Source organism: Neolamprologus multifasciatus, chromosome 23, assembly GCF_963576455.1.
Source record: "Neolamprologus multifasciatus chromosome 23, fNeoMul1.2, whole genome shotgun sequence".
NCBI lineage: Eukaryota > Metazoa > Chordata > Actinopteri > Cichliformes > Cichlidae > Neolamprologus > Neolamprologus multifasciatus.
Window position 1 is genome coordinate 30821726 of NC_140460.1, and position 23422 is coordinate 30845147.

Genomic DNA, 23422 nt, shown 5'->3' on the forward strand with positions numbered 1-23422 from the left:
ATGAATTATTATCCTTCAAATGTGCTCAATATGATGAGTTTCTCCATCACAGAGAGAAAAGGAGGAGGAAAGAGACCCTCCTGAGATTTGGGCAGTAAGTGACAGAGAGAGGAAGAGACAGAAGACAGGTGGAGAGGGAGAGCTATCAAAAGAGGGCAATAAAAAGAAGCAGGGGGTCCAGTGAAATATTAGACAGAGTATTTCAGATTTGCTGGAGATATAACAGAGATCCAATCTGTGGATGAATTGCAGATCTCATTCATAGCCAATTTCTTCAAGTTTGGTCTTGAGAGGATCTTGGATTTTTATTTTGTATTTTTTTGCAAACACATCCACAGCTGAACAAAAATGCAACACATGTGGCTCTCTCTTCTATCTGGCCTCTGCCTTAACCTGGTTTTCCTTTGCAGTGCCGAGGAAGGTCTAGAGTTCCCCAATTTTGACGGGAAAGACAGGGTGATGGACATCAATGAGCGCAACTACAAAAAGGCTCTGAAGAGATATGACCTGCTGTGCCTGTTCTACCACGAACCTCTGCCGGCCAACAAGGGTCTTCAGAAGAGGTTCCAGATGACAGAGCTGGTGCTGGAGGTGAGAAACTGGTTGAGGTGGGAAGAGGTGAGACAGTATGTGTCACAGACTGCAGGGCAAGTGGGTCGGTGATGATATTCATTGTGTGTTATAAAATGGAGTTAACTGTGAAAGGAAAGTGAGAAATGTGGAAGTATAATGATGTAATCTACTTTTTTATAGAGGCTTTTTTTTTTCACGTTTTGATAAGCATTAAACAGAAAGGCTAACTCATGTGGTTCAGGCGTTAATGCTCCATAAAGAATTCTTTCTGATGATGAATTATAACATAAAGTGCCTTCTCTGCTTGAAAAATTAGATTTGGGAGAAGCAGTTATTAGGATTGCTGATTTGTTTTGTGTTTATTGACCAGTTGCTTTGTGGTAAAAAATCACATTTCCAGAAGCCTTAGCAGTACTTAGCATTCTAACATACTAAACATATTGCCTATGAGGATGATGGTATTCGTATTTAGGCCAAAGACCAATATAGAGCCTCACACATTAGCTCTGTAGCTTTAGACCACGTTGGATAGGCAAAAAATATATATCCCAAAGTGAATGTTAATCCCTGTTAACCCTATTCCTGACTCTAAGGGGGTCACTAGCGATCTGCTGGATGTTACTATCATGAACCTTCATAAACAATGAACTGGTTTTAAAAACTCTTTGCAAAATTCATTGCTCCTGAGTTTTTCAGGTTTGCAAATACCTGGAAGCTATGGGAAATGTATCACCACTGATCAAAGAAGACACGAGGAAATGAGAGATGGATCTGTTGTGGCATACCGGATGCTGAGCTATAGCTCAAATCCCTGCAGATTACGTTCTGCCATGCAAACTTGTCACAAGTAGTCATTGATACTTTGCGTTGTAGGAGAAATCAGACATGTTGCCCCATGTTTCCTCTGTCTTCTTGAAGTATAGACTCTCTCCTTAGACTGGATCTATGTTTTACCTGTGCACACTCTTAACTGGCAAGCAGTCCTTTTAATCCCATTTTGTGCTCTCCACTGTGGTTTACATATATCCAGGGATTGTTTCTAGGTCATTTTGTTAATTATAGCTTGTTCCCAATTCTCTTTACTATCTTCCTTTGAATTAGAAATCAAAAGATTTGCTCTCACACTCCTTTCCTTCTCATCTTGGAGGCATTTTTTATTTGTTAGTATTCACCTTTGGCAACATTTTCAGTTTCACGTTTCTGTCATGTTTCGTGCACTCTTGGAAAGCAGAAATATACAAAGTAAACCCCCTCCTCAGTGGTTTTCTAAATCTGTTATCCTTCCTCAACAACTGCAAGCTGAAAGGCAAGCAGTCCTGACTCACAGCTTCCTTCTAACAAGAAAACTCCACAGGGGGCTCTCAGTACACAGACATCTCGGTAATGAAAAGATGTATTGACGAAGACGGCTGCAGCTGTGGATGTCGGCTCAAGTACACAGCATAGAAGTCAGAGCTAAATCAAAGCGCTGAGCAGAGGGTGTTCACACCAGTGTTTCTTATCTCAAGGTTTACTTACCAGATGGTTTTAGTCCACACATGTCCACACTGTACAGTTTTATTTAAAAGTCAAATAAAAAGTCACCAACTATTATTTAATTTACCAGCTATGCTCTTGCGTCTTGCTCCCAGTTGCCAACACTGGTGTTTTACTGCACCTATTTCAGTGTCGAAGCCCCTAAACTGGCCAAAAGCCTCCCACCAAGAGCCGAGAGGAAGTACTCTCTGGCTACAACAATATCCTGAAGGTCACTATGACACTTGACCAAGATTTGTACTTAATATTGACCTAAACCATAATCTTTTCCTAACCTAAATAACAAGGTTTAAATCCCAATCTGCTGCTGCTAGTATGGCTGAGGGTGTCACATGTGTTTGTTTGTATATGCATAACTCCTTACCAATCGCAATGGTGACCTCTGTGATTTTAGAAAAGAGACAACATTTAGAACACGATGAAGAGATTTCAGAACATGAGGTATTTTGCCGTTACTGGATAGGACAGTGCAGAAAGTAGACAGGAAGCTGGAGGGAAAGTGAGGGGGGTGACATACAGGAAACAGTCTGGGACAGACGAGTAGGCCTGGGTTTGACGAGCTGCTCAACCAGGTGAGCTATAGCAGCACTCTCAAGTCAGAATGTGGCAGGTGAGTTTGAAGATGAGGATGAGGATGAGACAATCAGCTTCAAAAGAATGGTCCATCCTGTATGACTGCCAACTTGGTGCAACAAGGCCCGACACAAATAGTGAACATTAAATCTCATTTTTAACGTTTCATCCTAGATGCCACAAGGTGATTAGGTGATGTTCCTGATCTAGGTTTTTTTTAAAGTGTGTTTTATACAGTATTTTAATAGAGTCACAATACTGAATGAGTTGTTCTTGAACACAGCTTACAGCTCAAGTCCTGGAGAACAAAGACATCGGTTTTGGAATGGTGGACTCCCAGAAGGATGTCAAAGTGGCCAAGAAACTGGGTATGTACTGCATCTGTGTTGCTCTTGGCTTATCCACTCATATGGTTTTCTTATACCATTTTACTAGTAATGTATTGTTTTGAAAGTGTTGGATCTGTTGTCTAAATAGGACTGGAGGAGGTGGGCAGCTTGTACGTGTTCAAGGACGACCGTGTGATTGAGTTTGACGGGGAGCTCTCAGCAGACACTCTGGTGGAGTTCCTGTTGGACGTGAGCAGTAAAATCTGATGCTTTTCAGACGGCAGTTACGTTACCCACGAAAACAATCAATCTTCAGCCTCGTTAATTAGTTGAATGCCTAACATATCACAACTGCAACATCAATAAGCTCTTCAACAACACACATTTTACTAACCGTCATGTGTACCTCATATAAAAAATGCACTGTAAACTAAGTTATCAGGAAAGTTAAGGCTGCGACACAACTGCTACAGGTCCCTTTTGATTACAGTTAAATCTCATATACTTTTGATGATCTAACTGATTTTTCATTCACATTTCCCACAGGCTAAGATAAATTACCATAATATTAAAAGTAATGAGTTAATATAAAACTCCCTTTTACTCAACGTTGTTGGAGTTCTTTTTGTAAACATAAGAAGGTTCTGCCTTACTTTTGTTGTGCAAAAGTTTATTGGAGACAGATTAAAGTTTGCAGAACTCACTAAGAAGCCTGTGCCGTCTACTCAGGCTAAGCAATAGCTTAACAAGCCCCTTCACTCATGGCATCACAGCTTCTATCTATCTAATATGGATCAAATATCTATTATGCACATTTAGGTCGACGCACTAATGATTTTGCCAAATAATAGCATCTTAGTCAAATCTATACGCTCTGGAATCCTAGAGCTTTTTCTTCTAATATCATAGCATCCACTCAGTAAGCTGTATTATTAAAAGACAAGTTGCAGCTAGAGCTGACTAATAGATATCCTTTGGTTTGTGCTTTTACTGCTCTTCCTGCAGGCTTTTTTTTTACACTCTTTATTACTGCATGTGCAATATTCTCTACATTAATTCAGTCCTATTGACTATCAGCACATGCACACATTCACATTTAAACAATGCAACTGACGACAGAGAAATGTTACCTTTAAGAGGTGATTACTTAATCCTCAAAATAGTGCAATTTATTAAAAAACAAGAACTCCAATTTAGAAATATGAAAACTTAAATATTTTTAATTAATTTGAGCGTTTGGGTTTACACGGCATATTGCACAAGATATTTATTTTAAAAGAACAGTGAATAGGGCCTTAATTGGGCCCCTGGTTCCTGATACATTTACTTCATTTTTATCTAAACTACACACTTTAAAGTTTTTAGGACTGCATCATGCACAAGTTCGGCATTATTGCTTTGCATTGATTATTGACTGACATGTATATGCCTTCCAAGGTAGGTTTAGCGCAACAGTTACTTTTAGGTAACAGTACCCTGTATTTCAACTCTGTTAGGTGGATTATATTACCATGGCATGAGCCAAGCTAGCTGTTTGCTATCTTCAGTGCTAATGCTAAGCTAATCAAAGCTGCATGTAATTATGAGTCCACATTAAACAAAAGTGTATGAGACTGGAACTGATCCAACTATACCAAACTGTATAAGTTACCTAAATAATGACTAACATGTTTTCCTTCTGTGTTATACTGCTCCTTAGGTGCTGGAGGACCCAGTAGAGATGATCAATAATGCCATGGAGGTGCGAGCCTTTGAGAGGATGGAGGAAGACATCCGCCTCATTGGTTATTTCAAAGGAGAAGATTCATGTTAGTTTAGCATCAAACTCATATGTCAATATAATAATAACAATAATAATAATAATAGATTGTATTTATATAGCGCTTTTCGGGACCCCTCAAAGCGCTTTACAATTCTACTATTCATTCACTCTCACATTCACACACTGGTGGAGGCAGCTACAGTTGTAGCCACAGCTGCCCTGGGGCAGACTGACAGAAGCGAGGCTGCCATATCGCATCATCGGCCCCTCTGGCCAAATATATCTACATTTAAACAAGAGCAGTTCTAAAGGAATTTAGAAAGGCTAGGAGTGTATGGTTGCACCTATACTTACACTCTTTCAGTATACCATAAAGGTGTTTTATTGTGCTTCAGAGATGTTAATGGACTATAGAGGTTGATGGAGATATATTTCGTATAGCCTTACTGGCTGCTAAATGAAAACCTGATTCTAGACTTTGCTAGTCTCACTCAGTCTCATGACAGCCTTTAAATAGCTTCTGGCTCCTCGTCTAATAGGTCAAACTGCAATTATAGTTCTTCTCACAAAAAAAGGAGAAATGTGAGGCAGGGAAGATACTATCTGGCCAATACGACAGTGGCACAAATTTTCATTATGAAGCCTATTTCTGTCCAGATATAGGTCGGTCCCTGGCGGTGACCTTGTTGGGAAGAGAACTAGGATCGTGTTACAAGTGTATAAAACTGTATTAAGGGAAAGTTGGTTACTGGGATGAAGATACCAGAATCTGATGAGAAATTGAATGAAGACACTGCCTTTCTTTTCTTGCCTTTCTCATCACACCATCACTATAGAATGTCACTGCTGAACTTCAGCTTTTGTTCCTGTCAATCTCTCTCAAATTTATTTCCAGCTCTCATTTTTGTTTTTGTTTTTTAGATTTCAAGGCTTTCCAGGAAGCCTCAGAGCGGTTTCAGCCTTACATCAAGTTTTTTGCTACATTTGATAAATCTGTAAGTCTTAACAGAAAATATACTACACTGTACTTTGTTTTACAGTAACATGCACCATAATTACTTAAAACACGCTAACCATAATAAATTAGAATACTTAATTAAATGCAACTTATATTAATTTCTGTGTGTAAATAACAAGTAGCTTGTTAGCTTACTTTTGCCATGTAAGCAAAAAGCTAGCATGGCTATATTCAAATGCATCAAAGTCTAGCTGCTAGCAGCTCTGAAATTCACTATTTAGCATGCTACATAGCATGTCACCTGTTGTTTAAAGTATGTAAATTAATGTTAGTGTTTGTTTTTTGTTAAATCTGATCTCGTAGGCTAGCTGTTTCCAGTCTTTATCTTCACATCGCTCCTCAAATATACGTTTCTGAAAAAGACTGGAGATAGCTAATTTAGTTGAAACTCTTGATTAATGAGCTTCACTTCAAACATAAAAAACAAAAAAACATGAAACCATCCCTAAAACATTAAAGTGACATCTTGGCATTTAACTTTTTTTTTTTAGGTAGCCAAACATCTTTCCCTAAAGATGAATGAAGTTAATTTCTATGAGCCATTCATGGAGGAGCCAGCCATCGTGCCTGGAAGACCTCTATCCGAGATAGACATTGTTGAATATGTAACCCAGCACAGAAGGTTAATGTTATTTTTTTTCAAGTTTTATTAAAAAAAACTTAAAATTTCAAGCATTTCTTTGTGTGAGATTTAATACACATGTGCTTCTTACAGAGCTACTTTGAGGAAGCTCCGGGCTGAGAATATGTTTGAGACATGGGTGATTGTTTGGTCTTATCAGAGCAGATGGAAGCAGAAATTACATAGTATACAAGCACTTTCTTTAAATGTATTGAAGCCAACGTTGAATTCAAGCTACTAATTACTCTAAATCTTTAAATTTTTCCCACCTGTAGGAAGATGACATGGATGGAATACATATTGTTGCCTTTGCTGAGGAAGAAGATCCAGGTCTGCAGCTGTAATTCAGAGCTTTTTATTGTTTAACATTACACTTATTTATCTTGATTAGAAACTGGAGTTGAGTTCAGATAACTTTGTTGTCTCTTCCTTAGATGGCTATGAGTTCCTGGAAATCCTGAAAGATGTGGCCAGAGACAATACCAACAACCCAGAGCTGAGTATTGTCTGGATCGACCCTGATGACTTCCCTCTGGTTCCGTCTTCCTGTTTAACCAAATAGTTTTTAAAATGATCCCTTATAAACAATTTCTACACAGGAAAATTCTACCATTGTTTAAATGCAGAACATGTCTGAAGTTAGCTTGGTTTATCTTGTCCTGACAGTTGACCACTTATTGGGAAAAAACCTTTAAGTTGGACCTGTTTAGACCCCAGATCGGTGTGGTCAATGTGACAGATGTAAGTAAAATATCAAACTCTAAGAAAACACCAAAATAAAGACTTTAAAGATGTTAAATGTTGTGGTTCTCTGTTTTCCAGGCAGATAGTGTCTGGCTGGACATGTCCAATGATGAGGACCTGCCCACTGCAGAGGAGCTGGAGGACTGGATAGAGGATGTCCTGTCAGGGAGAGTGAACACAGAGGACGACGATGAGTCCGCTGATGAGCCTGAAAACCCTGACAGCTACATCACGGAAGACAGCGATGAAATTCATGACCTAGATGAAGGAGATAATGACGATAACTACAACTGACCCTCAAAGCTTTATATCCGTGCAGATCAGACCTGAACTAGCTTGGAACATCAGAATATGAGATTGTAGACGAATTCACGTCTCTCTTTTTTTCTAACGACTTTAAAAATGCTAAATTAAACAAATTCTAAAACATAGATGGTGTAGATGTTAGATGTTTTTGACTATGGTTGTAAAACCAAAGTAACAAGCTAAGAGATGCTAAGACATTCCATGAAGCTGACAGGAATTATTCAGTGAGGTGATACATTTTTGTGTGTTTCTGACTCATGACACATAGTGAACAACAACAAAAAATAATTTTTTAGCAACTTTAAGGTTTATGTGACCAAGATAGCAATGGCAACTTCTGAGTGTATGCATGTCTGTGAAAATAAATGTCAACCATTAAAGCTCAAACTGTTTCTTGTGACTCACTGTGTTAATATTATTTTATAAATATAAGATTTGCCTCAAACATGCAAACACATGCATATCCTCCAAACTTGTGTGCTGTACCAGAGGCCTGGGAGCTTGAGGGTCCTGGTTTGGTCCAGCTGGTTAGCCATCATTAGTTTGTCTGTATCTGGAAGTCTCACAGGACGCAGTCATTCTTAACCACCCTAGGGGGCGTCTCCCATTTTTACAGATGTTTCTGTATATTTTGCTAACCACTTGGTTGCCTGTTAGCATCTTCCACCCTACTGTATCCTGTCTGAGCTGGATCTTCACACAGCCTGCACCTGGGTCTTGGTGTAGTAAACCCCAGCCTCTATCGATCTTGTGCTTAGAACTTGTTCCTGTGCTGACATGATTATTGCCTCTGTGCTGTTTTTCAGTCCCACTTTGTCCAGACATTGGTACATTTTTTGATATCAGCCATTTCTTCTCTCTGCTGGTGGTATATGTCCTGCAACGGCCCTTCCATCCTTCCATGATGCTTCTTCTCCTTGCTTCTCTTCTTTTTTGGCTTTCTGTTGCCTGAGGTATTCACTAAGCCCATGACCAGTTGTGACCATCTTCCTGATGTACTCGTGGATCTTTGTGTGGTTCTGACCCTTCTTCCTTCTGCTTAGCCTACAGTCTTAGGATGTTGGACTTGGGATGAAACCCTTCACGCGTGTCCTGTCCTGATGTCAGTGGCGTCTATTTCCTCCTTTGGGTTAGTTATTATCCCAGCAGGGCATAAGTGTTAATTGCCTGGATCTTGTTCTTCCCATTCAGCTGACTTCACTTACTCTCTGAGTGTGTGTGTATATATATATATATATATATATATATATATACACACACACACACACGACATATAGTGATATACACTGTGCATCAAAAAAAAAAAAAAAGTGAACCCTGTGAGTATCTTCATTCCCTTCTCACCCTCATTAAGGAAGTCCTTACTGATTCCCAGGACAGATCAGATTGGCACATTTTCTCAGCCAGTAAATGGGTGTTTCACCTTGAATTATTCAAACACTGGTAAATAATTCAGTATTGTTATGTCTCCTAATGGGAGTAGGGACCTGGACGCTGGAAGCTGGGGGAGGTCGGAGGTGAAAGAATCAGGGTGAGACAGGCTCAAATGCGGCACTCTGGGGTCCGACGAGCTGCATGAGGATTGGACAGAGTCCTGATGAAACTGTAAGTCTAGGCATGAATTAATAATACAAGGCCGTGCAGGACTCGTTATTCCCCTGGAGGAGGATGTGATGTAGTGTGTCAACAGGATGTTTGTATCGTGATGGGGGATTTGCAGTTAATCTATGCCAGGTGATGAGAAACATTCAAGTGTGTGTGCATTTAAAACATGACCCTGGGGCAACTAGACATGTCATACTCTCTCGTGACGAGAAACAGCTAGTCATGGTATTGGTGTAAGTGTTGGATGCTGTGCGAGTGCTTTATGGTGACAAAGTCGCTGTGAATGTCAGATGTGATGGGGTGTTACATGAAGACTGACCAAATGAAGGACAAGATGGATTTCTCTCCTTTCTCCCAGGAGAGGAGGAATTACAAAAATCACACTGACTAAGGTTCAATAAAAACAGCAAAGAATAAAGAAAAGACAGGAGTAAGATGAATTAAGGTGCAGAATTCTGTTCAAAATCAAAGCTACAAGAAGTAAGAGGGGATTTCCTCTCATGTCTCCATCTACACATAACCAAGCCATTACACAAAAGTGAGAGCGAGAGAAATGAAGGGAAGAAAACATTCCATTTAGATGCAAATGCTCCTCATTTTCCTCTCTACCAATGTCTCTTCCTTCTCACCCAGGTTCTGCAATGGAGCAGGTGGGTACGGGAGGGGGATTAAGCCAAGGACAGATGAGTTCCGACAGGCGGCCTTGCGCCCGGGGCTCACGGAGGGATGAGGTTGTTCGTTTTCAGCACTGGACAGCGACATTGACATTCATTTACCCACAAGGGTCGGCTGCGCCGCTCTGACAGGCTGACGGCAAGCCAATTACCGCTGAGCTCCATAACAACAAAAAGCCACCAAAATATGGCCAAAAAAGCTGATATTTTGCTCAGGCCTGTCACTAAGCTCGGCCTGCCGCTTAATTTGCAACGACAGAAGAGAGTGTTAGCGAGCCTGCAGCCAGGGCAGCGAACGAGTGCATATGGAGATAGCGATGATGTGAACAGAAGACTTGTTAGTTTGTGAGAAATGGAGATAAGAAAGGAAAAAAGACTACAACTGGGAACATTTAAAAATGGATCGCCATGGTGTAGAGTTGGACAGCAGGCTGTGATTTGTTTCCTGGAAAAATCTAACCAAAAAAAAAAAAGTTGGAGTGAGTGTGAACTGTGATGGCGTAGTCCTGGGTTACCTCGACACGTCACAAACACTTAAGGTAATCCTGGAAGTAAAAAGAGCGGCCCAGTACTCAGCAGTTTTACAAATGTTCATAAAAATGATTTATTTTTTTCTACAAACGCTAACGCTGTGAGACCGAAACACATCTTACATTGCAACGTCACGTTCATTATCAGAAAACCGCCCATCAGAAACCAATCCTTGACAGAGGACTGTAACTTGGCAACAGTGTGACAGATGGTGGAGGAGGGGGTCGGGTTGGGGCTGGTTGTGTGAACTGGAATGGCACACACACAAACACACACACGCTTACATAAATAGATAGAGTTTAAAAACAGGAGGCACCATCACATCAGGATCATACAAAGTTTATCTGTCAGTTGGTACAAAATCTGACCAATGACGTGTTTAAAATTTAAAAAAAAAGGATTTGCTGTGGACGTGTCACACAGAAAACAGCACGAATCTGACTTTTTTGCAGGTGTTTTAACATTTTGTTTACAGTGAAATAATTATAGTATAAAATTACCAGTAGTTTTTTTTTCTTTTTGTCTGAAAACATGCAGTGACAATGCTGTGTTGCATCACCAGGGGGCAGTAGGGGACAACCTTGCTCTCAGGCACAGCTATACTGCTTGCATGTCTTCTTGAGCGTGCTCAGTGCGACTCTTCTTTTTTTCTCCCTCTCTTTGGTGATTTTACCAGATCAGTTTCATCAGTTTCGACAGTAACAGAGGAACAGACACGTGTCATTTTAACTTCATTTAACTGTATTTTTCTGGCCTGCCGGTGTAAACCCCGTCAGCAGGCGAGAGAATCCCTTCTGAGCCTTCCATGAAAGGACTGACCTCGAGGGAATTGTCAGACAACAGGGGTGAGACGAGGCAGTAAAGGAAAACCAGACAGTCCAGTTGGGAAGGAGGTTCCGCCCTGCTGCTGCAGCTCTCACTGCTGATAAATACTCTGGTGATTTATCATCATACATAATGAAACCCTGTGAGCCCAGATGAAATCAGACTTTACATGTTGCTGTTTGTTTAAGCCAGTTGTTTAGTTGCTCATCTTGTAAATTAAGCATTAATGTCTGTTTTCACTTCACTACAGAGGAAGAAAATTGAACATTTTCTCTTGAATTTTCAAATTAAAAGCATTGCAGCAGGGGTAAGTTAAAGGTAAAAGGTGCATACTTGCACCACGTGTGCATACATATGTCAAAACCCAAACAAAACAAAGGAAACGTGGAGTGTTTGCAGACAGTAGTTTAGAAAAAGGAGGGTCAGTGCTGTGAAAATGCACGCAATGGTAACTTAACTCCCACCTCACGCCAGGTGGGAGAGGTGTTACCTGTGACTTCAACCATTATTTGAAAACTGAGGTCTAAAGGAGAAGGTACACACAATGAATACATCTGCTTTGTAACCCAAAGTCTGGAGAAATCAGTAGTACTTTTTAATTCCAACATGATGGCTGGGTCTCTCTTTCCCGCTGCCTTCCCCTTCCATCACGTCAGGCAGATGTGGGCGACATGAAAGCCCTGAGAAGGTTACCGAACTGCTGAGGCAGGGCAAATGTTTTTGGGCACGTGTCCATCTCAGTGCGTCTCCTATTATCCGGTTCGTGCCGAGTTCACCCTGGTGTTCAAACACGGCACGCTTGCGTCGCTCCTGACTGGAGTGGAAATGTTTCAGATTTGTGCTCCGTTGCACCTGGAGAGGAACTGAAAACAACTCAAAGAGTCCCGACTTTGGCTGCTAAAATTAGCGCTCAAGGGCGTGGGCCGCACGCCACAGGATGGACACGGTGGAGTGTGACGTCTCAGCTGTCAGGAAAAAGTGTTTGTTTGAGGAGACTGTGCCTCTTCCTTTATGTGCAGACTGAGATCATTCCCACCGTCATGTGAATGTGCATTTAATGCTGAATCTGAAGTTGTTTCATTCTTGTATATATAAGTCCATTTCATTTTTTTTGGTGTCCAAAAATATTCAAATACTTCCAAGTGTACACAAAACAACAAAACAACACACTTTCCTCCTGTCGCTCGGTCCGTCTCATGGAAATCCAACACAAAAACTGCTCTCTGTGGAGATGTCAACCTTTAAATGCTCCTTGTTCCCATCTTGCTTGAAAGAGTGATTGTTTTGACACAAAATTACATCACACACACACACACACACACACACACACACACACACAGAGAGAGAGAGAGCATGTGCACTCAACTGTGTCCAAACTCCAGTGAGCAAAAATCCTGCTGCAGCTCTTCTTTTTTCGATTTTATCAACAATAAAAGATAAATATATCAAACGTGTGCGATAGCTAGATTCATATATAATATATTTTTTTTTAAAAAGTAAAAATTGAAAACTGCAAAACCCAAAATGAAAATATTGGAGAGCAACAGGGTGTGAAATAAAAATAAAACATCTGGAGTCCTACACAGATGTTTCCGACTGTAGCCGCAGGACAAACTTGTGTGATTTGGGATCGATGTACTCCTCGGACATCTGGATGTAGGGGATCTTCTTGGACGTCACCACCAGGCTAAAGTCCACACATTTGAGCAGGAAGATGGTGCCGTCTTTCAGGCCGCTGGTGACTGACGCATCGCTGATCAGCGTCCACTGACGGGCTCGCCAGAAGTCCCGGCTGTACTGAACGGTTGGACCTGGAGTCAGGTAGCTCTCAAGGAACGCCTGGAAAAGAAGGAAGTATGAAACCATTATATATATTAAATATTAGTTATTATTAATCTCTGGCCTTCTTCCACAGCGTGTTATGTCCCGTCTTTATCAGATGGCCGCCCCTCCCTGAGCTTGGTTCTGCTGGAGGTTTCTTCCTGTTAAAAGGGAGTTTTTCCTTCCCACTTTTGCTTGGTCATAGTGTGTCATATGATTGTTGGGGTTTTTCTCCCTGTTTTCCTTGTAGGTTCTTTATCTTACCTTATTTGACACTATATAAATATAATTCACTGAAATGACCCCCAAAGAAAGGCCGAATGCCGTGTGTAGAGGTCACAGGACTGACCTTGGGCGTCATGTTGTTGGTGATGCAGAAGGCCAGGTGTTGCTGGATGCTCTCCATGCTGTGGCAGTGCTGTTGCTTGGTGGTCCTCAGGTACTTCTGCAGGGCCCGAGCCATGGATGGGAAGATGGCTTGTGCTGCTTCTCGAGGGTCCATAACGTCCCCAGGTGCTTTTTTCTGCTCTTCCTCCTGCATGCGCTTGATGTGTGTAAACGCTTCCTCTACTGCCACCACCAGCCTGGGAGGGGAAACGGCAAACAACAGCCGTTTCAATAACAGCAGGCTTTTGTGTTTTACTGCTTGAAACGCGTTTTGATCTGACCGGCTCACCGTGCTCTGCGTTTGCGGACGCGCCTCTCGTGCTCGGCCTCTTCGTAGTACAGCTCGTTGTGGCTGGTGTCTCTGCGGCGGGCGGCAGCTGCGATCATCGCTCTGGACTGAGAATGGGCGATTCCCGCTGCTGCGTTGTTTCCGGGACCTGCCGCGGCAAAATCAGATTGACGGGAAGGGTTAAACGCATGTATGAGAGTGTTCACAGGTGGTAGCGCCCGGTGAAGGAAGAAAGAAATCTTTGGTGATGACACAGAGTGCAATGTGAGAGAACAAGCTGCTGTTAGAGTGAAGGGGGGAGATTATTAATGCACATAAACCTCAGTCCATTTCCTTTTATCACCTGCAACACTTAAAACCCCAGAAGCTGACAAGAAGAGACGCACAAAGTCAGAATTTTTTATTGTTCCGAGCAATGTCATCAGTGGAAAATCCAAAACACATTCCTTCCCCCATGTACGGGCCATTGATATGCAAACACTTCCATTACTCTGCCTTCAGGAGGTACGGGGAGTGCAATTAAATGAGGGTCTCGGGCAACTTCAAAAGTTTACATTTTTAGAATTAGAAATCGGAGGCGGCTGATGTTAATGCAGGTTAAAAGATGGCAGCGCTGGTGAATTATTAATGCGGGGCAGGGATCGAGCATGAACAGAATAATTCATGGACCCCCCCTCCCAACTCTGCTCCTGGTATCACTGCATTGACATGAGGTTTACGGGTGGGAAACGTTACACTAAATGTCAGGGGAAGGAAGGTGCACTTGGAATTTGCCATGTGGCGCTTTCTGTACGGAAGATTTCAAATAACTCTACGAGACACACTTACAACAGAAACACGTGTCGGTTAGAAGTCAAGTGGAAGTAAAAGTAGTCTAGAGGTTCTTCAATAGTTCAAGACTGTACCTCTCAAGTGTGAAAATTCATTGGTGTGAACAATACTAATCTGGAGTATGATGGTTTCTCAGGGGCACTGATACTGTAAAAAAACAAAAATAAATACAAACCGAGCCGAGCAGTGGGGTTCATAGTTTAGGAGAAGGAATTTGTGAGATTAAAGCCACAAATTTACAAAAAAAACTTGAGATTTCTCCGACACTGTGAAGTCATAAGGCACCACATGATCGTACATCCTGTTTACATCCAGTTCACAGTTTAAAGCTACATCAATGGAATAATATTAACAGATGTACGTATCACAAAATGTTGAAAATCACAATAATGTTGTATCATGAATCTCATGTGTGGTGAGTCCCACCTGTACTATTCACACAGTGTCATTGTGTGTAACTGCTTAGGTACCTGTGGACAAATGAAATGCTGTGTGGACTTTTCAAGTGTTAACAGCCGTGCTTAAAAAGAGCTTTTCTTTAAAGTCTGAGCAATGTTAGGCTGCATGTAGATGAAGCAGAACTGTCGCCAGCTGTTAAGAAATGGGGAGATAATATCCAGCGCTGGGGCGATGGATATTAGGAAGCACTGCATGTACAGAAATGAGAATATTCCACAGATTCAGGAATGTGTCATACAATCAGACAAGAAAGTGGGACGACGATCCAAAACGCAGATCAGACTTTTAATGCTGTCTGAAAGAGTGGCACCATTACTCATGACTGCAACAGGAAATACCTGTAACAGGGGTGACTGTATTTCACTCCACTTCTTTGATTTGGTAGTTCAGTCACAGAAACTTGAGCTGACTAAACAACACAGTTAAAATGTTGTTCCAGGAATCACAAAGCTCACCCGAAGCCATTTGGACGCAGTCTAATCGAGTATTACGGCTGTTTTGCGCTCAGAGCTTCACCAGTTTTTCATTAAGAAATGATTATCGTCTGTCCCTGAGTCAGAATTATTTATTACAGTAGCAGTGTGGCCGCAGAAAGCAAGAAGTAGGAAGTAAAAGCTCAAGACAAGAGAGCGATGAGAGCGACGGAGCTCCCCGAGCAGCTGCTGCGGGAGGAAAATGAAGGAGGATGAGGCTCGAGAGAGAAATGAGAATACTGGTGTTGTAATAGCTATTGATTTATCAGCCATCTCCGTCAACGCCTCCCACTAACATTTGAGAGGAGGAGGAAGAAAGGAGGGAAATAAATGGCAGGAAAATAAAACACCAAACCGAGAGGTGGGAGTCGAGTTAGTGCACTTAAGTGAAGCTTGAGTACACTTAAGGGACTGCAATAATTTAATCGAGGGTTTGTGTTGCATTCTGCCAGCTGTTGTAAGGACAACGCTGAACTTTTTCATCAACCTGTGGCATGCAAAGAGAGAATAGGAGTGGGTGGAAGTGGGGTGGGGGAGGTGGGGGCTTTTCATTTCAAGTACACTGAAGGAATAGCTTTGTTTAAAGCGAGCACACGCAGGCTGTGAGGGTACTTTTATTGGTGGCAGCGTTGCATTTACTTACTGTCCAACAGGTAGGCTTTCAGTTTAGCTTTAAAGATGTCTTAACGGGTTAGCGTCAGTGTGAGGAAAAACACAGAGAGAAGAGCAAGTTTAAAACACTCCACCTGCTCCAGACACGCCGGAAGGTGCGCCCGGGGCGATATAGATAGCCACACTTTTTTTTGCATGTTGTAACACATCAGCTACAAATCACCTGTGCTTTATACTACGCTGGTCAATTTTCTAATTATGCCAAGACTGCAGATCAATTTTCTTCCTTCCAGGCAGTTATATGTTTTAGCACATTCCAGCACAGCTAAGGAGATTCGACCTGCAGAGACTTGAAATGTCATTTGGAGCGAACGACTGCTACACGAAAACGCAGTTTCTAACAGTTAACTCAAAAACAATGTGCCCTCTGTGTAACGGTGTTAGATGTATTTATTCTGCCAGTTAAGTGGTCACATTACATTGAAATGAAGGCAAAATATTGGCAGATGTTATATTAAATATAATTAGAGACAGCCATATCTAGTTTAATTGTCATAAACAGACCAGAACCATTTAAGCGAATAAGCGTAATTAACTGGAACAATGTTGCCAATTGTTGGACATTTGCTGGTTTTCTCAGTCTGACTCTTGCTGCTCTGTCATTAAACAAAACAAGTCATATCTCATTTAGAGATGGCACAATACCACTTTTTTATGTCCGATACCGATACCGATATCATAAATTTGGATATCTGCCGATGCCGATATGAATCCGATATAGTGTGTTTTTTAATCAATAAAAGTTTTTTAAATATCTTGCTGCATTTTGTATAAGTTTATACTCAAGTTTAAATAAATAACAACACTAAAGCTATTCTGTTATACCTGTATGTAAAAAATATACTGCGCCCAAAATATTTCATAGTTCAGCAACACGGATCAATCTAATAAACTTAAACCTGCTCCATCCTCCCTATTCTGGTATTTTAAAGAGTACTTAGCAGAAATATTAAGCAACCTAACTAATAGGGTTGCAAACTCCCAGCAAAAAAAAATAGGGAACCACCCTCCACCTCATGATGCTTAATTGATGTAATCAAATTTAATTTGATGCAGGGGAAAAATGCACAGAAATAAATTATTTTTCAAGAATAATTAAATAGATTCAACATCTTTCTTCTACAGAATTGCAGACTGCACAGATGGTATCTTCCCAAAGGAAAAAGTAGTATAACTTACTAGGGTATATTAGACTTAACAGTTACTATATACAGTAATGGACTTCTATATATTTTACATCAGATTAAAACTTTGGGTGTAAGAGTCAGATAATTATTTATTAAAAGCTAGACATTTTAAATGAGAATAAGAAAGAAAAGTATGTCTTTGTGCCCCCTTTTGCCTGTTCATGCCCTATCGGCCCCCCTGGCTAAACTTTGCTAGATCCGCCCCTGCACAGTTACCAGCCGTCAGCTACGTAGAAAACAATCCTGGTGTAGAAAGTAATATTAAATAAATTCTAACAACAGCTTATCAAGCTTAATAGTGCTGCTGTTGTTCAGCCGCTGGTTTCCTCTTTCTGGTGAGAAGTGGGCCAAAAACTAAGAAGAGAGACGGACTCGCGACAGAAAAGCCGATCAGCTGATCATTAAGCAGTTTCACGATTGAAGTAGCAGCAGGAGAGAGAGAGAGAGAGAGAGAGAGAGGCAGTCGCTCCATATATCTGTTGTTAAGCTTAACGTGGGAATGCTTTACATTCAGAGATGAACTTACACACTTGCTTTACTTCTCTCTTCTCTCTCTTACTTCTCTAACTTCGGCGGAGATGAAATGCTGGTTTGGTAGCAAGGCTACAAATACACACAGCTGCTCTATCACGTGATGCACACTGCTGTGACATGCTATGGTTATGAGCCGAGTTACGCCATGTCGCAAGTTTTGTGAGGTGCTTTTTTTATATTTAATGGATCGGATTACATTTGTTATTTCTCGCCGATATCCGATCCAGTAATTTGGGTCAGTATCGGACCGATACCGATACGTAATATCGGATCGGTCCATCTCTAATCTCATTATGTAGTGTGGGAAATTGTGACCAGACAATCAACATGACCCTGAAGACTGGATCACAGTTGAGGCTGATTCTTTTTAAGCAAAACATTTGACAAACTTGCTGTTAAAGTTTTCAAATGAGAAGATTTGGAGACTTTTTTGTCTTTTTTAGCTAAAAATGTTGCGTTTAAATGTTGGACCCAAAAAAAGGCAACGTGTAAATATGAATCCTTGGAGTTTAAAGGCATTATGGCAATTCAAATATCAAATACATGTTGTTTAAAAAGGGTCAGTGGTCAAACTACAAATCTGAATATGAAATAACTAATTCACATCATTTAAACTAACAAGAATTGAGAAAGAGTTTTGGTGTCTAATCACTCATTTACCGAATGTCACTGATTCTTAAATGTCAAAATCCTATTTAAATCTATAAATTTCAATTCAATTCAATTTTTTTAGTCATTTTTATTTATACTGCGCCAAATCACAACAACAGTTGCCTCAAGGCGCTTTATATTGTAAGGTAGATCCTACAATAATACATACTGAGAAAAACCCAACAATCATATGATCCCCTATGAGCAAGCACTTTGGCGACAGTGGGAAGGAAAAACTCCCTTTTAACAGGAAGAAACCTCCGGCAGAACCAGGCTCAGGGAGGGGCGGGGCCATCTGCTGCGACTAGTTGGGGTGAGAGAAGGAAGACAGGATAAAGAGATCTGAGCTGTGGGTCAGTCTGAAAACAGGGAAATATTCAGTGTCTGTGAGCATTTTAAAGCCTGAACAATAATCAGTTTCTTGAACAGATAGTTGTAATAAGTAAAACACACAGTTTGCCCAAACAGATCAGGAAAGGCAGAGGTCTGCTTTTCCAAACAGATCAGGAAGAGCAGACCTCTGAGACTCCACCACCTCAGAGCACAAAGAACAACCAAAATCACTGAAGACATGAAGCATCCCACTCACCCTCAGCAGGGGCTGCTGGGAACTCACCATCCACATTGTACACCTTGAGGCCAGCCAGATGCTTGGCAGCGCGGGATTTGGAGGCGGAAAGCAGCGCTGGGTTATGAACCGGAAAGTCACAGTAGTAGTGCTCTATGATGGCCAGAGCTGCCCGCTGAATACTGGAGAGGAAGAAATGGGAAAATCAAAGGGAAGTTTAAGCCACATGGAAATGTTCAAGTTTGGAATTCAGGTAGCTTTGGGCCAGCATGAGAGCTTCAGGTCTGAGAGCAGGACGTGAGGAACATTAGCCACGGGACGTTTTTCACTTGTAACACCAAAGACTAGAAAATAGCCGTAGTAATTCTACAAGCCTTCCTGCTGAATACAAACACACAGCGAAAAGGCAGAAGGCAAAAAGCAGGAGGAAGCATTAGCCAACAGACATTTCTGGCTTTCTTTGAAAACTTTCTGCGAGTGAAGAAAAACCCTTCTAGTATTTCTTCAGAATAACAGTACCATCAACATAAAACAGGGAGAGAGAGAGACAGAGCGAGGGGATGGAAGTGATATGGAACAAAGGTGGAACAGCAACTGAAATGAAAAGATCTGACAGTAATACTTAATGACTAAGTGGAAATGATTCTTAAAGACACAAAAACACCTTGGAGAACAGAATATCAGCACATCTAGAAGATAATGCACAGTGTAGAGGTAGATCTGCTGTGCTTGACGAGATTTAAGTAAAGATAAAAACACAGAGAACAGAACCAGTGACAAAAACAGTTACAGATCTTCATCACCTGATGACCCACAATCCTCTGGAACTACATTAATGCATAAGTCAGAGCTGAAGACTGCGACAGAAAATCGGATTTCTGCTTCTCCTCAATGTCTCATTAATGCAATTTATGTTCACTGTTCGTCCTGGTAAACGTAAGATTTGAAAAGGCAGGGTGATTTATAGCCTGGAGGAAAAGACAAATCATGAGGTGGAAAAAAGGAGAGCTAGAGCTAGAAGAGACGTGGAGTGCTATTCCCATTTATACCTTTATATAATCGTTCGTGTACATGGTGAGCAGCAGCAGGTGATAACTGGATGTTCGCAAACATCAGACGGGGGGCCACTACGAGCTGCAGGGTGAAGGTTGCCTTACAGGTGTTTAAGAGCCAACCAAGAAAAGGAAGTGATGTTTGAGGTTACAAGAGGCGCAAAGATGACAGAAGGAGTCACGAGCATGAAAGAGAAGCCAGAGACTCAAAGTGAGCTCAAAGTGTATAACCCAGACCCTGATACTTTATACCATGGATCACTAAGCATGCCAGGTCCTGTACACAGGTAAAGTATTTTCACACTAAAAGGTCATAAATCACTGGCTTGATAATAATATAGTTCCTCTGTGCTTCCTCTTTCAAATAAAAAGGTAAATCACGCCAAAACGACACACTTACTCAAGCAGCGACACTACGGCCTTACTCACGTTTACCAATACTTTACAGCAGTCATGCTAATATCAGCTGACTATAAATACAGATTCTCGTGTCACGGTTCTAAAATGTGATCGCTGATTGGAAAAGGTTTGCAGTTTTATATCAAAACGTTATAGCTTCACATCGATAGTTTCACAGTTAGCATGTCTCTCTGTGCCTGCGGGGCTTTTCGGTCCAAAGACATGCTCACTAGGTTAGCGAGTGATTTTGGTGTAGGTATCAACAAGAGTGTGAGTAGAACTCTGTCATAGATGTTAATTCGTCTACATGTTAGGTATGATATCTTTTAACTCAGTTAGTCTCAACAACTGTACCAACTCTGTAGCAACATCATGAGCTCAGTTTCACACCCTGCATTTGGCTGAAAGGAGGACAGCAGATGCTGCTGTTAACTAACACATAACAAGACTTTACAGCTCAACACTGGACTCTTTCATTCATGGTGTGAGCCGTGTCATTCTTCTAACTTAATAAACCCAAACAACAACACGTGCTAGTCTGCAGCATGCGCTTCCTATTATCCCAAAGGAGGATGGCAAAATGAATACAGACTCACTGATGAAAGCTCTTATATCCTTTTTCTGACCTTTAACATTCCTGCTTCTAAAGCAAACTTTACATTAAATAATGCGTCATGTGACGTATTACAGAGAGCTGGAAATCACCCAGGCAGCATTAAAAAGTCATTCGTTGTTACCGCTCTGCCATCTGATGACAGTCACATGTATGAGAGCTCACACTAACATCACCAGAGGCAAGCAGAGTTCTAAGAAATTCCTTTCAATGACAGAGGATGTCTCCTCATGTCGATCCATAGGATTTGTTACACACTGGAGAAAAGTGAAGAAGACTCTAAACACCACATTCACACTATGTCCTCTACCACGGTGAAGATACAGATCTCGAGACAGTGTTTTTTCTGGACTTATTATTATTATTATTTGGACTGCCTTCATTGCCACTAATCTCATTGAGACTTTGAAAAACAAAACAAGTTTAAGTGAGCTAAGATGACAGCTAAAGGTTGTACACATGCTTGAACAAGGAGGATCTTTAAAATAAACAAGCGTGGTCTTGCCAATTTCCTAATCAAACAAGCTTAATTCTCTAAATTTAGCATAGGCTTCATGCAGTTTCAGTCTGATGATTTCTTTGCCCGGCGGCACGGCGTTGCAGTGATCGGCACTGTCGGATCGCAGCAGGGTAGTTAGGGAATGAGATGGATGGACTTATTTGCCAGATCACCGAGAAATAATGGCATCAATATTGACTCTGTGATCATTCTCAGAGATTAGCATCCTGTTGTATCCACTTCAATAACTTGGAAGTGAGACAGCACTTTGTTCTTGATTTCTGTTTGAATGTTTCTGACCCTAAGAAGCAGAGAGTTGCCTAAAAGCCCTCAAGACCAGAAACACAGCAAATTAACACAAAATTCTTTATCTAGTTATACAATCAGGTGTTAGGGTCACACGCTGTTTACTGATATTTCAAAAAGAAAGTGTACATACGCATTTAGAGAAACTCGGAAGATTTTAGCAGATAATCTCTAATAGGATCTCCAGCTGCAGAAAACCAAATAAATCACAGGGTGTTGATTATTTTAGCACGAGTGGAGTCGGCGCTCATTTTCGCCAAAGAGGCAGCAGAAAGTGTGATAACACCCAGACAGCCCTGAGCTGCATTAAGCACTCACGCTAGGCAGCACCATTGTTTAGCTGTAACTTACGTAAATAGTGAGTCAGTCCCTGCCTCTTCCCAAGTTCATTCAATTATTAAGCAGAGCAAACATGACACAAAGCAATTCAAACCGAGGAGCTGAACTGGGCCCACAGAGCAAGGAGAATGCAAACTCAGAGAAGGAAATAAAGAACCTTCTCTTAAAACTTTGCAGTTCAATCATAAACCAGATCCTCTGAGAGCGAGGTGATTGATCACTGTTCTGATGCACAGGAATGCTCGGTTAGGAAAGTAAAGCGGGAAGTCCCCCCAACTGTGAATGTGTTTCAACCACTCCTCTCTTAACAACTTGGTAAGGAATGCGCTCTGTATTCGACTAGTCCGGTCAAACAACGAAGCAAAAAAAAAAAAAAAAACCCTCCTCTGGCCCTCAGATTGGCATCAAAGGCAGACAGAAACAAGCCATCGGGGCCCGAGGGCCCAGGTTAGGGTCCTCATTATGATAAGGCTGAGGATGGATGCCAGAAAAGCAGGAATGTGAGCAGCACCAGCCACCGCCTGTTAATAGAGAACATACACGAGAGGTTGGCTGGGAAAACATAACACCCACTAGTGTGTCTGGGATTCTCTGTATGATACGCTGCTCGTGTTTGAGGCAATGTGTGCACAAATCTGTCATTTGCATGTATATGGTGCAATTATCCATGCACACACACACGGGCGTGCCTCCGTTTGTGTGTGGCTGTGCGCGTCAGGCTGACCAGATGCCGCGCTGCAGTCTGTAGGGAGCACTAATTAGCTGTGTGTTTACAGTCATAGACGGACAACAGAGCGAGGCTGGGCCTGCTGCCGGCCGTGCAGGGATGAATGGCATGGCTTACAAAGGACGACACCCCCAAGGCAACCGGCGAACACACCGCTCAGACCAATAAACGCTTTAACTTGTCTGACCTGCTCCTGATGATGCTTAGCAATTTTATTTATTTTTTTCCCCACATTTTAGCTTACTGATTACTTTAAAAAAAAAAAGTCTGAAAAGAGCCAGAAATGTTCAAAAAACATAGTTTAAAAATTTCCATCCTGCTTTTCCAAACAAAAAAAAGGGTTTTGTGCTAGGACCAATTCTATTTACATTATACATCCTTTTCTCAATTCGGGTAAAACATGAGGTTAATGTACACGATACACGGTTAACATTAGAAACATAGTGTCGAGGAACATACACTACCAGTCAAAGGTTTGGACACACCTTCTCATTTGATGGTTTTTCTTTACTTTTAC

General features: G+C 41.4%; 2 protein-coding genes across 8 annotated transcripts in view; one reads left to right on the forward strand and one right to left on the reverse strand.

Annotated features, from left to right (window-relative positions):
• The first annotated feature begins 79 nt into the window (after positions 1–79).
• LOC146491971 (calsequestrin-2-like) lies at positions 80–8596 on the forward strand. The gene is made up of 11 exons (XM_085150829.1): positions 80–591; positions 2966–3050; positions 3160–3260; positions 4711–4819; positions 5695–5768; positions 6283–6413; positions 6507–6552; positions 6689–6743; positions 6848–6948; positions 7080–7154; positions 7236–8596. Exons 1-11 carry the CDS (start codon positions 349–351, stop codon positions 7449–7451), a joined length of 1236 nt encoding a protein of 411 aa, XP_085006955.1. The 5' UTR covers positions 80–348; the 3' UTR covers positions 7452–8596.
• A 1725-nt stretch (positions 8597–10321) lies between these two features.
• The window catches only part of LOC146491972 (vang-like protein 1), a 62282-nt gene continuing 49181 nt past the window's right edge, over positions 10322–23422 (reverse strand). For 6 of the 7 annotated variants that reach the window (XM_085150821.1, XM_085150822.1, XM_085150828.1 and 3 more), the window contains 4 exons: positions 18992–19152; positions 13596–13743; positions 13269–13503; positions 10322–12937 (listed from right to left, as the gene is read on the reverse strand). In XM_085150821.1, the coding sequence (XP_085006947.1) occupies positions 12677–12937; positions 13269–13503; positions 13596–13743; positions 18992–19152 (805 nt within the window). In that variant the 3' untranslated portion in view covers positions 10322–12676. The remainder of the gene's footprint in view (positions 12938–13268; positions 13504–13595; positions 13744–18991; positions 19153–23422) is intronic. The other variant, XM_085150823.1, reaches the window with a different exon arrangement.

Bases quoted from the DNA above. Each gene is read 5' to 3' on its own strand.
- LOC146491971 (XM_085150829.1), top strand. From the start codon at position 349: ATGCAACACATGTGGCTCTCTCTTCTATCTGGCCTCTGCCTTAACCTG. The intron at 3,051-3,159 runs GTATGTACTGCA...TTGTCTAAATAG, and splicing joins CAAAGTGGCCAAGAAACTGG to GACTGGAGGAGGTGGGCAGC. The intron at 3,261-4,710 runs GTGAGCAGTAAA...ACTGCTCCTTAG, and splicing joins TGGTGGAGTTCCTGTTGGAC to GTGCTGGAGGACCCAGTAGA.